Source organism: Prionailurus viverrinus, chromosome C2, assembly GCF_022837055.1.
Source record: "Prionailurus viverrinus isolate Anna chromosome C2, UM_Priviv_1.0, whole genome shotgun sequence".
NCBI lineage: Eukaryota > Metazoa > Chordata > Mammalia > Carnivora > Felidae > Prionailurus > Prionailurus viverrinus.
This window is the reverse complement of record NC_062569.1, coordinates 76,929,475-76,944,216: the sequence shown is the minus strand read 5'-3', so window position 1 is coordinate 76,944,216 and position 14,742 is coordinate 76,929,475. Positions and strand designations below refer to the sequence as shown.

Below are 14,742 nucleotides of genomic sequence, written 5' to 3'. Positions count from 1 at the left end.
TACAGTTTTATAGTTTTTCTGAACATAATCCTCATTGAGTTTCAAAACCTGGTGTTTTGGCTGTGGAGGATCTAAGGTTTGGGGTGCCTGATGTAGAGCTCAAATCCATCACTCCTCAGGGAAAAGTTCCATACCTTTGAGATCCCTCCTAGTTGTGCTTCCCCATGGCTGATGTGTTTTCCCCCCTGGCAAGTCCACATCTCTGTGTCTCCTCCTTCCCATCCTGATGTTACCCTTTCAGCCTTTGTCGTGGAGGCTTTGGTCATCCAATTTTCAGGTTCCTTTCAGAGGGCATTATTCCATATGTAGTTGTAGATTTGTTGGTTTGTGGAAGGAGGTGAATTCAGGGTCTTGTTACACTGCCATCTCGAGACCAACTCTGTTCTGCCATTTCTTGAGTGTGTTGCCTTGTAATAACAATTATTTATCGTGTGGCTCTCAGCTTTTTTATCTGTAAAATAGGGTTGAGACTATGTCATGTAACTGTAACCAGCATCCCATTGGTGATCACTTAATGCTCAAACACCTCCCCTAATTTGACCTCCTTTCACATCCCCATCATGAGGCAGCTAGCTGCCTGTGCAGCCAGGTCTTGGGAGGAGTTCCATAATGAAAGCTAAACTCACATTTTGGGGGCATCTGCTATATGCCCACACAGTGCTAAATGTTAACATGGATTGTCTCATTCAGTCTTCACAATGGCTTTGTTAAAGTCGAAGCTTAGAGAAGTGATCTGCTCAGGATCACAGCACATGGCAGGATCGATTTTCTATTCAACGTCAACATATTTGCTTCTAGTTTATGTATCTATTTCCTGTGGGCTTGGTTAGCGTAAGCCAGTGTTGATCCCTGAGTGAACAGATGAAAGGAGCACCTCAACCTGTGAGGTGGAAACCTGGTCTCTGCAGTTGTGACCTCTTGTGGCTGTTGGTTCAAGGATGTCCAGAGTCCCAGGGCCAAGGAATGGAAAAATACTGCTCTGGCTCATCTACTCGCTGCCATAGGAGCACTTGGGTGGCTGGGCCACTCTGAATGGAGCCTGTGATGGAGCTGATCATGTGAATAAAGGCAGGGTTGCCACAATCAGGGTCCCTGACTTTGAATTAATAGAACCAATTGTAGCAACAAGGGTTCTGAATGTCCTTCGTGACTTAGACTGAGAGCTAGACAGACAGCCAGAAGGCCTGCAGAACTTAAACACAGAGGCATTTATTGTCAGAGAGGGCAAATCTTACACTCAAATGGGTTTTGCCATATACGCATCAAAAGGGAGATGCCCCCACCTCCCCCCACGGTGCAGGTTCCAGTTATCCTGTGGCCTGGCAACCCCTGTTCTCTTTTCCCAACAGCAGCAGAAGTTGAAGTCCCTCCAGGTTACCCAGCAGCTAGAGGGGATGAGGCAGGACAGACTCCTGAATGCCATCTGCCTTAGTCCCACCTATTCTCTAAGCTTCAGGGAAACTGGAAAACGTCCCAACTGGCAAAGCGTACTTTCTTAAAAAGCTGGACAAAAGTATGGGACATTCCGTTGCTTAACAAAACAAAATCAACTGGTCTGGTGACCTGATGCTGCAGCAACATCTTGGAAGAGACAGGGAGTCTCCCTGGGGAATGAGGGGCAGGAAGAAAGGCCCAGGCATAGATGTCCCCCTCGGAACCTCTGCTCAGAAGGGGGCAGACGGAGGGGCCAAGCTAGTTAGAGAGGGGGTCCCTCCCTGGCTGCATTAGGATGGTCTCTGGTCTTCAGTGCCAGGCCTCAGTCCTCAGTCACAGGTGGGGGAATGAGCTGCAGCTGGAAGTTCTCATTCTGGAAGATGCTGTTGAAAGCAGGGCCACTCTGGGAGCCACTGAACGGCCTGTAGCTGTCGCTGCTGCGATTCTGGGAGAGTTCTGTAAGGAGGGCCAGCTGCAAAGGAGGGGACACACATCAACCAAGGTGCGTAGGGGAAGACACTGTGGGTGGGTTTCGCAGGGGGTGTGGAACAGAGTGGAGGGTCCTCAGTTCCTTGGCCTCGAATACACAAGGGACAGCACTGTGCTGCAGGGTATAGACCCCAGGGCTGCATCTCACAAACAAGTAATGTGACTTCGGGCAAGTTCATTTCACTTTCAGGGCCCAAATTTCCTCCTTTAATAATGATGAGACTGCACTGGGGATGTCTCATTCCGAACCTCCCTTGCTCTGAGCACTCCCACCCTGGCTAGCACAGGACCCTGCCGCCCCCTCCCCACACACGCCCTGAGCTGAGGTTCTCAGCAGAGCTTGTTCCACACTCTGCCTCTGACCTCTCCTTTGCAACCTGGATAGCTCCAAGTGTCCAGCTGCCACTTTAAATTCAGGGACTCTACCTGTCCTCTTAGAGTCCTGCTTCCACCAATGACACCAGCAAAACCCTCTGTTAGTGGCTCTGTTCCGAAAGATCAGGTAAGGTTAATACCAACCCACTGGGAAGCCAGACTGTCACTCTGAGGGCCATCCCTTTTACCTCAAAGGCTTTCTGCAAAAGTAGGGAGCAGAGAGCCTGGCCCTCATGATCACAGAAGAGACAAATTTTACACCCAAAGTCCTTCATCTGGACAGGGCAGCTGTGAGGAGTGAGCCATCCAAGTCTGTGTCAGGCTCTGGACCCAAAGTCCACAGGTACTTCTGATAGTCCAAGGTAACTGTAATGAGTGCCTTCTAGGTGCCAGGCACTGTGCTAGGTCCTTTACATATGTACTATTTTTTAAAAACTTATATAAACATTAAAAAATACGGTATTTTGAGAGACAGCGAGCATGTGCGTGAGTGGTGGAGGGGAAGAGAAAGACTCCCGAGCAGGCTCTGCACAGTCAGGGCAGAGCCCAACATGGGGCTCGATCCCACAAACCATGAGATCATGACCTGAGCAAGAATGAAGAATTAACCAACTGAGTCACCTAGGCGCCCCCACATGTGTACTATTTCTAATCTTCCACAACCCTCTGGGTAAAAAACCCAGAGCCCCAAGAGTTAAATTAACTTGCCCCAAGTTACTCTGTGGTGAGTGGCAAATGGTAGTGTGGGATTCAAACTCAGGTCCATGTGGCAAGTTCTGCTCAGCTGAGCCACCGACAGTTGTGCCTTCCCTAGAGGTAACTTGTCTATCACCTGCTCCATACTCACCTACCCTGCCAGGAACCCGGTCTTCTGGCTGACCCAGCAGCTGTTCTCTGATCCTGGCAAGGGGTTCTCTCTCCATCCAAGCACTAATGGCACAAGACTCGCCTGTCTCATTTGTCACTTTTGTTGAAAACTTACTACCAGGATTATGGTAACTGGAGAGACACCCAAGGACCTCTAAGTTCAAAGTGCCAATTCATCTAAAGCAATCCAGTGACACGTGTGGGGCCCAATTCACAGCACTGGCTCAGAAGCTCCAAGTCACTCAGCTAAGGACACACAGGAGGTACACTTGCTCAAGTATATGCACTGCTGGTCAAGCAGGTTGCAGAGAGATGTCCCTCGCTCTGCTCGAGCCCCATCTCGTGCCACTTCTTATCCTCTACAACCCTCTCAGCTGCCCATCGGCCTGTGAAGTTCTCCGCAAGAACAATTCTGTACAGTGCTGGGAACAGAACGGGCGACAGATGTTACATAAACTCAAAGTTCTTTCACATTCAGACACTGTGAGGTAGAAAGATCAACCACAAAGATATTTTCTATTTCCTAAGAGAAGACATTTCTGTGTTCTACTTCTGTAACTTTGTGATCTGGAATCAAGGAGTCCTGAAAAACGGCTCAACAGTTTGAAGCCGTGGACCTTGCTGAGAAGGCCCAGAAAACCAACTCCTGGGGCAGAGCTTGGCTGAGGCTGAGAAGGGACACAGGTGATGCCAGTTCAATAAAGCTGCTGGACCACATTCAGGAGACCCCTGGAGAAGTCCCCTGGGATAAAAACCAACTCTCAAAGAAGGAACACAAGTTTTCCTCTGGGCTACCAAGCCACCCAGCAGGCATCTGCATAAGAACAGGGTGGGAGAAGGGAGTCCAGGCCTAAAAGACACACAGTCTGTGCAAGCTCAGGATAAGCTCAGAGGACAAATCTGGCCGGACAGGAATTTAGGTATGACTTGGGGAGTGGAGAAGGTGGTAATCTGGACTCCACCTTCAGGTTACAGAGGTCCAGGAAAGTGTTTAAACAAGAGGGTAACAAGACATTGGGGTCTGGAGTGAGCACCCAGACAGCAGCATGGAGCAAGGACAGAAGATCTGCAGCGGCCTCTGTGAGTGACAGTTTGGAGGGGAGGGGAAGGGAAGAAATACAGAGGAGGAAAAAAAAAGATGCCTACCCGATCTCTGGGGGAAAGGGCTGTTGTGGGGTTTCTGCTCTGGGTGACTGGACAGGCCACCTGGAGATAGGCAGTAGGCAAGGAAGGACAGGCTGAGAAAGTTACTGAGCACGCCTGGGACGGGCCTGTGGGGCACCCAGACGGACGATGGGGCATGACTGCTAGCAGCTCTTCCAGTCTGTTCTCTTCTACAGTTCTAGACAGGCACTCAGAGTTTGAGCTCAGGGCCTTTGGAATGAAGACCAATCTTCCTAGTCTCCACTGCAGTTCCCACTGGCTCTGTATCCTCTGCTAAATCCAGAATGCTCCCTGGGGCTGGGGCTCCACATGGCCTTAACCAGGGTTCCAAACTGAAGAGGCAGTGGGAGGACCTGAGGACACTGCATTTCCCAAACAGTATCTATAAATAGGGAAATACAAATCTAAACCACTACATAAACATTACCCGGGAACTTCCTCGGTAGAGACGGCAAAGTTGATCAAACGCTTGGATTTGCTGTGGGTCCAGAACAGGTTCTGAGGCTGCCTGTAAATTAGAAAAGATAAGGTAAACAAAACCCATGGTCGGCCTCTGCACGTGGCCAATGCTGAAACAGAATACGGTCTTCCTTTGTGCTTTTCAGAGGAAACCCACGCCACCAGCAAACAGATTTTACTGAACATTGATTAGAATTGGGCGCATCTTTTCCTCCTCAATATTTTTACTGTCTTTGGGGGGGAAACGTACTAAGAGCTCAGAGAGAATGGAAGCAAGAGTACCCTTGAAATCACTCATGCCGGCCTAGGGTGGAACTATGTTACCGCTTCAGCCCCTATCTGGGTGAAAAGGATCTCGTTTTCGGTCCAGAGAGCAGCTGTCAGTGACGAGGCTCACACCTCATGCGCTTCTGGAATCCCACAGTTGTGGCCCCAAAGTAACACTTAGTTCTTGTGATGCTGTCAGTGGTGTGGGGATGGCTGAGGACAAGGTGGCTCAGTGGAAATCCTGGGAGGGGCGGTATGATCCAAAACAGCCCGAAAGAGAACAGTAGACCCATGGAGGCTCTGTTTTTCATTCTGTTCCATGTCTTTGAGTCTGCCAGACACATGGAGAGATCATTCTCTAATGAGAACGTTTAAACTTGCCTTGACACTTTTTATTTATTTTTAAAGGGGTACCTGGGTGGCTCAGTTGGTTAAGCAACCGACTTTGGTTCAGGTCATGATCTCATGGTTTGTGGGTTCGAGCCCCCACATAGGGCTCTGTGCTGACAGCTCAGAGCCTGGAGCCTGCTTCAGGTTCAGTGTCTCCATCTCTCTCTGCGCTTTGCCTGCTTGTGCTCTTTCTCTCTCTCAAAAATAAACAGAAAAAAAAAAATGAGAGAGAGAAAGCGTACTTTCAAGTGGGGGAGAGGTAGAGAGAGAGGGAGAGAAACAATCCCAAACAGGCTTAGCACCAAGTGCAGAGCCTGGCACAGGCTCAATCTCATGACAGTCAGATTATGACCTGAGTCGATATCAATAGTTGGATGCTCTTGTAGGAAAAATATCGTATTTTTGGAGATAAAGTGTGTGGAGTGTTACACTTCTGACAAACACTAGGTAAAATACGCAGGGGAGATCCAAGCTAAAGACGATCTGTAAGTCTAAGAAAGACTATACACCTAGCTCCAACAAAGCAAAACAAGAAAAAAATATAATTATCTTTGAGACACTTAACAACGAAAAACATGGTTTTGCCACCTGGTTTCCTGAATCCCTTTAGTATTACTAAATACTAAATAATTACTTGCCACTGCCACAGTCCATATGACAAGGGACCAGCCACCCCCATTTCACCTGTGCTTATTCCCTGGTTACTCTGTAATAAGGTTTAACTAGGAAGGCCCACCCAGAAACAAGTCAGCAGTAGACTGAGGAGGGTGTTGGGAGGTGGGGGTGATGGTGAGGGGCAAGGCAAGTTAATTAAAAAGAAGATTTAAATGTTAAGTTTGCATATGATCAAGCGGCAAGAGCCAGAAAAGGTCTCCCCTTATAGAAGTATTTTTATAAAACAGTCCTTTGCCTTGAAGGGATATTGTAAGAAAAAAAATCTCATGAAATGTACTATTGTACTTGCTACAAAAGTGTGGATAGTACAGGCCACTTACAGCGATCCACTGAAAAAAGTCCCATCAGACTCTGCACTGAGAAGAGCTGTACTGGACCCAGACTTGCTAATAATTGTATTTTCTTTTCTGCTTTTATCACTAGGGAACGCAGGGCTAAAGAGTCAGCTGCATAGACTAGCAACTGCTGAGGACTTGGTGGCACACATTTATGTATGCAATTACAACCCAGTTTTATATTCTTCTTCAATCATATAGTTTTTTTTTTTTTAAATCTAATTTCCTCATTTATTTACTTCATTTATGGATGTATTTTGGAACCAACTCAAATCATTGAGGCCGGAAAGTGAAGGCCGGGTCAAGTCATAAGTAGAAAATGCCACTGCTAAAAACAGAATCATGCTTTCACCACCCCCGCTGCCCCCCAGGAAATACTATGTGGCAGAAGAGTCTATTCCAGGCACAGAATAAATGGCTCCAGCCTCTGGGAGTTTGCTCACCGAGGCAGAAAGTGCAAAAGTCAAAAATGATGGTCCAGCTCATGTTTTATGAGCCAGTACCTCTCAGATTTTAAGGTGCATAATAATCACTGAGAGGTCTGGTTAGCAGGTTTGGGGTGGGGTCTGCGATTCTGGGTTTCTAGCATATCTCCCCCACCCCCCGGAGTGCTGAGACTGCTAGCTAGTCTAGCTAGTGTCAGTCTGCACTTCCAGGCCCAGGTGCTAATCTGTACTGCAAGAACAGTTCAGGGCAGCCAGAGACGCCCGTCCTGAGTCCTGTGGTTAACAGGAGGCTCTCGGATTACGAGTATTTTGCCCCCCATTGATTCAACTGTACCAAATCAACCACTCAATTAGCATTTCTTTTTTTCTAATGCACTAGGGATTAGTGGTTTTCAACTAGTGGTTTCAATTAGTGGTTTTCAATTAGACTAGGGATGTTGGTTTTCAACACTTACTAGGTTCACACGCACCTACCAACCCTTGGATATAATAAGAAAATTATTTAATAAGGATGTTCCTGCCACATGCTTTATTTTGAATCTTATGGAACTGCAAGCCCTACACCTATTTTACTAAATAAGTGCTCACGACTGTGTAAACTGAGGAAGAGAAGGCTAGGAGACTTGCCTAATATGAATAAAAATTTCAGAACCAATTAAGGGTCCATAAACAGGACCTTTACCTTATTAACCCTAGTCCTCCCCTTGTCTGAGGAAATCCTCAGCGTCCTAGAGCCTGGAAAGCAAGTGCTTTTTGGTGAATGTACTGACTTCTTCCCAGCCCGCTGTTGTGGACCTGAGCTGCGGCCTCCAGCCCTGCTATCCCTCCTGCACACTGGCTCCCCGCACAGCCATTTCTCTGTTCTCATGGAGTGTTTGTGCAGCCTTTCGTCCATGGGAAATCTTGGGAAACCAAGGACCGGTTTTCCCTCTGATATCTGTGAATGCCTTAACCTCCTTTATTCTACATTAAGTCCTAGTTCAGGTTCTTTTGAGAACGGGGGGTGGGGGTGGGGGTGGGGGGAAGGGGCAGAGAATCCGAGCGGGCACTGCTCTGGTAGGTTAGCTCAATGCAGAGGGTCACCTGAGCTGAAACCAAGAGTCCACATGCTTAACTGACTCAGCCACCCAGGCACCCCAGTCCTATTTTAGCCTTAGAACTCCAAATGGTGAAACACTTCAATAAAATAACCATGATTTTGAAAACAAAAACAAAAACAAAACTCTAGTTCTCCTTTGCTAGGAGAACACATAAACACACACATACACAGACTCAGAATTTCCAACAATATGACATGCCCAGATCAGTGTGCAGTGGTGGCTTGTCAGGGTCTTACTCCTCCTCGAGGCCCTTGAACTCCTTGGAAATACCAAAAGAAGGAGTTTCCAACAATGGCATCTTTCAGAAACTGAAAAATGCAGTTGTTCCACGGGTGTGAAATAACTGAGGATTACAGGTCCTATCTTACAATGCAAGCCATCATCCTGGACAACCAGAGACTGAACTAAGGAGTGACTGCTGGGGCTTCCCCGGAACCCCCTGGAAGCAAAGTCACTGCAGGTTGGAGACGCCCTGTTCTTGCCTGAGCCATAACGCTGTCACTGCAGTAAAGTTAAGGCAAGTCATTTGAGGCAAAATGGGAGAGCTGGTTGTAGATGTGCCCGGGACCTAGTAGACGTTCACCTGATTTAAAGGCCTTCCTAGAATAAGACAGTACTTTTAAAAAGGAAGCATTCAGGAAATGACTAGTCAATCACTGAGGCAAGCATTTCTGTACTCTTTTTCCTGGTGCAGGCTTGAAGAGTGGGATGGGGAGACGATGAGAGGAGGGACAGGGTCTCTGGGATGGCAGCTTGTGTGCTGAAGACCCGTTTAGCTGGTTTGTGCCCTGCCTATGCAGGCTCCTGCCCTATCACCTCCAGGCCTCATGAGCGGAAGACCCAGTTCTACGGTTTAACAAGTATCTCTGGAGTCCCTGCTATTATCAGGCCTGAGGCACAAAGATGAACAAGAAGAGCCTAACATCCCAGCATCTGTGGGGCATGAAAACCCCGCAAAAAGATTTCACCTTCTCCAGTGCCGATAAAATAATATATGGTTGTTATTGTGCCTCAGCAGCCTCTCAAGCTCTGCTTACTCGCCAGAGCAGGCCTCATTTGCAACATGCTCTCACATCGTCTACATAAACCAACAGGACGTCCCTGCTATTGCAACATTTTTGGGCCCAGATTACACCTTTGCACGTGAGACATGGAAGCGTCAGGTCGGCACGCTCTCCGGAACGCCTCCTCCGTGCGCCCCAGTCCTGTCGACCGATCAGCTTCCACGTGAACCCTGCAGAACCGCTGTGTCACATTCACGGTGGTGTGATTCTGTTAGACCGTGAGCCACCTGAACACCAGCGCGGTGTCTTGGTCACTCTTCTGTCCCCCATGCTCCATATCCAGCAAACGCTCAAGAAACTGCTGCTGAACAACCACATACCCTGGTCCATTTGGAACTGTCCATTTTAGGTGTCTGAACCTACAGTCGCTTGGCTCTCCTGGTCCAGTGTGAAATCACTGGCCCTTGTCTTCCTGTTTCAAGAACTCGGGACCTGTAAAGATTTTTTGTGATTTCTGGCATATCTGCCCTATATCTCAGAGAAGACGTCAATGTCATTTTATCTAATTCGCTTTCGGAGCAAGGATTATTTTTAAAATATCAAAAATATAGGTATCAACCCTTTTAAGAGGTAGGAAAATTTACCAAGCAAGTGGGGACTTGTAGTTAAAAGCCTCTTTCTGGTGTTGCCTTAGTACTTCCGAAGGCAGACCTTCCACTTGGTGTGACTGTGGCCTGTGGTGGGGGGGAGACCGGGCCTGCTCCCCATGTGTGGCTGGTGGTTAAGAGCTTACACACTGAAGCCATCTGCCTAAGCCCAAACCTGACATTGCCACTCACCAGACCACACGTAGGCAAGTTACCTGTTCTGAGCTGGTTGGTTTTTTCGTTTTTCTTTTGTAATGTGGGATAAACTAATAGCTGTGCCACAGAAGGTGGCTGGGATTGGGAAGTGATGCATACAGCACTTGGGAAATGCCCAGGGAGCTGTAAGTTCTCATTTGGGGTTATTTATTGGACGAGGCACACAAGGGCCCTGCATGCACCACCACACCCAGAGCCAGTCTAACACGGGACTCTGGTCGTGCACACCTCCTCCTAATGTGGCCAATGAAAGGGAAAGAAAGCAGACATAGAGCGCAGTGCAGTCCAAAGTGGCAAAGGTGGCAAAGGAAGGGGTGTCAAAGAGAGGGAGTGGGGGGAAAGCTTTACAAAAAGGAGAGCTCCCCAAGGACGGGGCCTCTGTCTTCTCCTGCTTATGGGCACCCGCACTGGATTTGGCACAGAGCACTTGTGAAATAATTGCCTGTGGGTGAGATGCAGGAAGGGACGGGAAGGGCAAGCAAGCATTTCTCTTGGTCACATGCTCACAGGAGCTTTCTCAAGCCCTCTGCGGTGCAGCAGGAACACAGGCACGGACTCTGGCAGACCTGGGCTCCATCAGGATTCTGCAACAACTAGCCGAGGGCCTCTGGCCAACTTATTTAGCTTTTCTCAGTCTCTGTCATTATCTGTAAACTACATTGCAGAACTGTTGTGAGGACCGGAGGTAACATGTGGGCCTGGTGCCTATTTGATGTTCAATAAACGGCAGCGATTACTGCAACTGTGTCATCTATACTCCCAGGAGAAGAGCCTCGGGGAAAGAACAATGGGCTGGGACTCAGGAGCCCTGAGCTCTAATTCTGTCACAGCCCCTTACATAACTTGAGCAGGTCATGGCACTCCCCCGGGTCTATATTCTGATCAAGAGGCAAGGTCACCAGGGGCCACTCTCTACCACCAGGGAGAGATTACCATGAGATAATAAGCATTTAGAGCACAAAGGTTTCAAGTAAGTAAGTAAGTAAGTAAGTAAGTAAGTAAGTAACATTTACTGAAATTACTCATGGCAAAGGAGGAGTTAAGATGGTGGAGAAACACGGGGACCCTGGGCTTTCCTTGTCCTTCAAACAGAGCTGTTTTGAGGTCAGACCACTTGAACACCCAGCAAACTGATCTGCAGAGTGGCAGAAGGATCTCTACGGTTGGAGGGAGACAGGTGGCAGGTGCACGGTGTGTGGATACGAATGGGGGAGAAAAAAGAGCGTTGCCGCAGAGCGGAGGGAACTCTTCCATGGAGAGACAAAAGGGAAAGAAAAAAGAAAAGGGTTGAGAAAGTGCAGCATTGGATTCACACAAGAGGAAAACCTCTCTGGACCACAGACTGGGCAGCGAGAAGTACTGAGTGTCCCGGATCTTTTTTGTAAACAGCGTTTGGAGCTCAAAATCCAAGGTTTTGGAAGTGCGTGACTTTTTCCAGAATGGAGCCTTGGCATGTGCTCCCGGGCAGGAGGGAGCTGGCCTAGAGAGCATAGCATAGGGTGGTGTAGAGATCTCTGGGGCACACTGGGAAAGAACATTCCCCTTCCTAGAGTACTTTTGGAAGAGGGTTTTTTGCATCCCCTAGGATAAAAGACCCTGTAGGTGCCAGCCAAAGGCCTTTCATCAGTAGAGTAGAGAGCCTCTATTCTGGAAGATGGGGGAAGATCCATGCGGTGCCAGCTCCTTTAAGGCTGAGTTTTGAATCCCAGCCACACGTCAAAGAAAAAACACAGGAGATCTGTGGCACAGGGCAAGCTAAGTGCCCTTGCTACTCTGTGAGGGGGGCCTGACAGCAGGGGTTGAGATCCTCGGTCGGTCCAGGATGAGAGACTGGGGTGGTGCCATTTTCCCCCAATACCAACATGGTGGGACCTCAGAGAACACCACAGTGGCCCCAGTGAAGATGGGACCTACTTACACCAAACACCCTCCCCCCAACCCGTGCCTGACAACTGTTCATTTACTGGGGCAAGAAGGACTCTGAGCCAGCACAGGGGACCTCTCCTCCAAAGACCAGCATGGGCAGCATTCCCTATGCCCTAAGTGCACTGAAAATCGTGCCTCAAAATGACACTGACAGTTCTTTTTTCTTTTGTTGTTCCTTCTTCTTTTCTTTTGGAATCAAGCTCAGAGTTTCTTGTTTGTTTTTTTCAATTCCTTTTCTTTTTTTTTGGATCAGGCTTTTTTTTCTTTCTTTCTTTCTTTCTTTCTTTCTTTCTTTCTTTCTTTCTTTTTCTTGTCTTTGTCTTTGGAATCAGCCTTATGGTTTTTTATTCTGTTTTGTTTTTGTTTTTGTTCTCTTCCCTTTTCTCCTTTTTTGGGATCTGGCTCCCCCTGCTTTTTTCCAGGATTGTTTTAACAAACAAATCAAAGCACACCTAGTAAAAGGTCCAAACACTCCTCATGGCAAGCAAGGAGGAGGTCTGCAGAGGACTGAGCAGTGGGAAAGGGCAGCCAAAACCCAACAGCAGAGTGCACACAGCATACACCAGAAACACTTCCTAAAGTGCCAGGCAGGCCCCGGACAGTGTACGACCCCTTTTTGATACAGCAGTACGCTCAGGTGCAGGAAACATGCAAGCTTTTAAAACACACACAAGATAGAAACTTAGTCAAAATGACAAGATGGAGGAATTCCCCCCCAAAAGAAAGGTCAAGAAGAAATCACAGCCAGGGACGCACTCAAAACAGATGTAAGCAATATATCTGAACAAGGATTTAGAACAACAGTCATGAGACAGGTGGCTAGGTTTGAAAACAGCATAAAAGACACCAGAGAGACCCTTGCTGCAAGAGACGAAAGGCCTAAGAACTAGTCAGGATGAAACAAAAAATGCTGTAACTGAGATGCAAAATAAACTGGATACAGTGAGAATGAGGAGGAAGCAGAGGAGAGAATAGGTGAAACAGAAGATAAAATTATGGAAAATAATAAAGCTGAAAAAAAGAGCGAAGAGAAATAACTAGAGCACGAGGAGAGACTTAGAGCAACTAAGTGATTCCATGAAATGAAACAGTATCTGTTATCAAAGGAGTCCTGAAGAAGAGCAAGTAAAAGGGGCAGAAGTTTTATTTGAACAAATCATAGCTGAGAACTTCCCTAATCTGGAGAAGGAAACTGGGCACAGAGACCCCCCCTCAAAATCAACAAAAACAGGTCAGCACCATGACATATCATAGCAAAACACAAAGATAAGGAGAGAATTCTGAAAGCAGCTAGGGACAGAAGGTCCTGAACCTACACGGGTAGACACGTAAGGTCAGCAGCACACCTGTCCACTGAAACTTGGCAGGCCAGGAAGAGTGGCAGGAAATATTCAATGTGCTGAATGGGGAAAAATATGCAGCCAAGAATTCTTATCCAGCAAGGCTGTCATTCCGAACAGGAGAGATAAAGAGTTTCCCAGACAAAACGAAAGGAGTTCATGACAACTAAACCAGACCTGCAAGTAATTTTAAGGGGGACTCTGAGTGGAGGAAAAAAAAAAAAAAAGACCAAAGCAGCAAAGACTACAAAGGACCAGAGGACATCACCAGAAACACCAACTCCAACACAATGGCACTAAATTCATATCTTTCAATCATGGAAATGGACTAAATGCTTCAATCAAAAGACATAGGGTATCAGAATAAAACAAAAACAAAAAACCCTAAGATCCATCTAGATGCTGCCGACAAGAGACTCATTTTAGACCTAAAAACACCTGCAGATTCAAAGTGAAGGGATGGAGAGCCATCTATCATGCCAAGGGACAGCAAAAGAGAGCCGGAGTAACTATACTTATATCGGACAACTAGATTTGAAAATAAAGACTGCAACAAGAGATGAAGAAGGGCGTTCCATCATAATTAAGCGGTCTATCCATCAAGAAGATCTAACAATTGTAAATATCTATGCCAACTTAGGAGCACCCAAATATATAAATCAATTAGTAACAAACATAAAGAAACTTACTGATAATAATACGATAACAGGAGACTTTAATACCCCACTTATAGCAACGGACAGATCATCTAAGCAGAAAACCAACAAGGAATCTAGGCTTTGAATGACACACTGGACCAGATGGACTTAACAGATACATTTAGAATATTTCATTCTAAAGCAGAAGAATACACATTCTTCTTGAAACTACTCGTGGGTTTTACTGCACAATTATATGCAAACTAGGGCAACCAACTACAGGCATTAGAGACACTGTCACAAAGACCCAAGATAGCCTTGAAGAGGAATAACAGATTTAGTCTAAGATGCTGTACAGAGAACGTGATTTGCCAAATCACTGTCATGCACAAAATCAAAGTGGGAGCAAGCAGATTTGAATTCGATCCCAGTATGGCAAATCTATAAACACAAAGCACCCTTCCCAGTGTTCCCAGACCATCTAACCCCCCAGCAGAGGACTGATTATGAGTGATTTTCCAATTGGAAGAGAAGGAAAAACATATTTGATGCTATCTGCCAGAGCACATTTCTTTCTTCCCATGTAATATAGTGACAAAAGCTGAAAATTAAACTGCAGCTAAACATGAGAGGGATAAACGGCAACAGCCCTGGAAATGACCTTGTAACACTCAGTGTTAAAGTACATCTGGTGGAAAATGAGGTCCCGATGATGGAGGAAAGCCCTGGGCAGAAGGACTAAGATAGTGTGCCAGCACATGTCAGAAGCTCAATGACTCACATGGGGTAGAAATGAGAGCTGTTAATTACCTCAGCTGGAAGGAAGGAAAACAACCTAAGACTTTCAGGAATCCACAGACTTAACTAGAGCATCAAGCTTCACTATAGGAAAGCCGCCATGACCCACTCTCGCCCTGAAGGCTGGATTCCTAGGAATGGGGATAACATAATACTAGGGATCCTGGATACA

At 47.0% G+C, this 14,742-nt stretch overlaps 1 protein-coding gene across 2 annotated transcripts in view; it reads right to left on the bottom strand.

Annotated features, from left to right (window-relative positions):
- Positions 1–1,202: 1,202 nt before the first annotated feature.
- VPS8 (VPS8 subunit of CORVET complex) overlaps positions 1,203–14,742 on the bottom strand; it is a 249,925-nt gene continuing 236,385 nt past the window's right edge. For both annotated transcript variants that reach the window (XM_047875159.1, XM_047875158.1), the window contains 2 exons: positions 4,757–4,837; positions 1,203–1,906 (listed from right to left, as the gene is read on the bottom strand). In XM_047875159.1, coding sequence (XP_047731115.1) covers positions 1,757–1,906; positions 4,757–4,837 — 231 coding nt within the window. In that variant the 3' untranslated portion in view covers positions 1,203–1,756. The remainder of the gene's footprint in view (positions 1,907–4,756; positions 4,838–14,742) is intronic.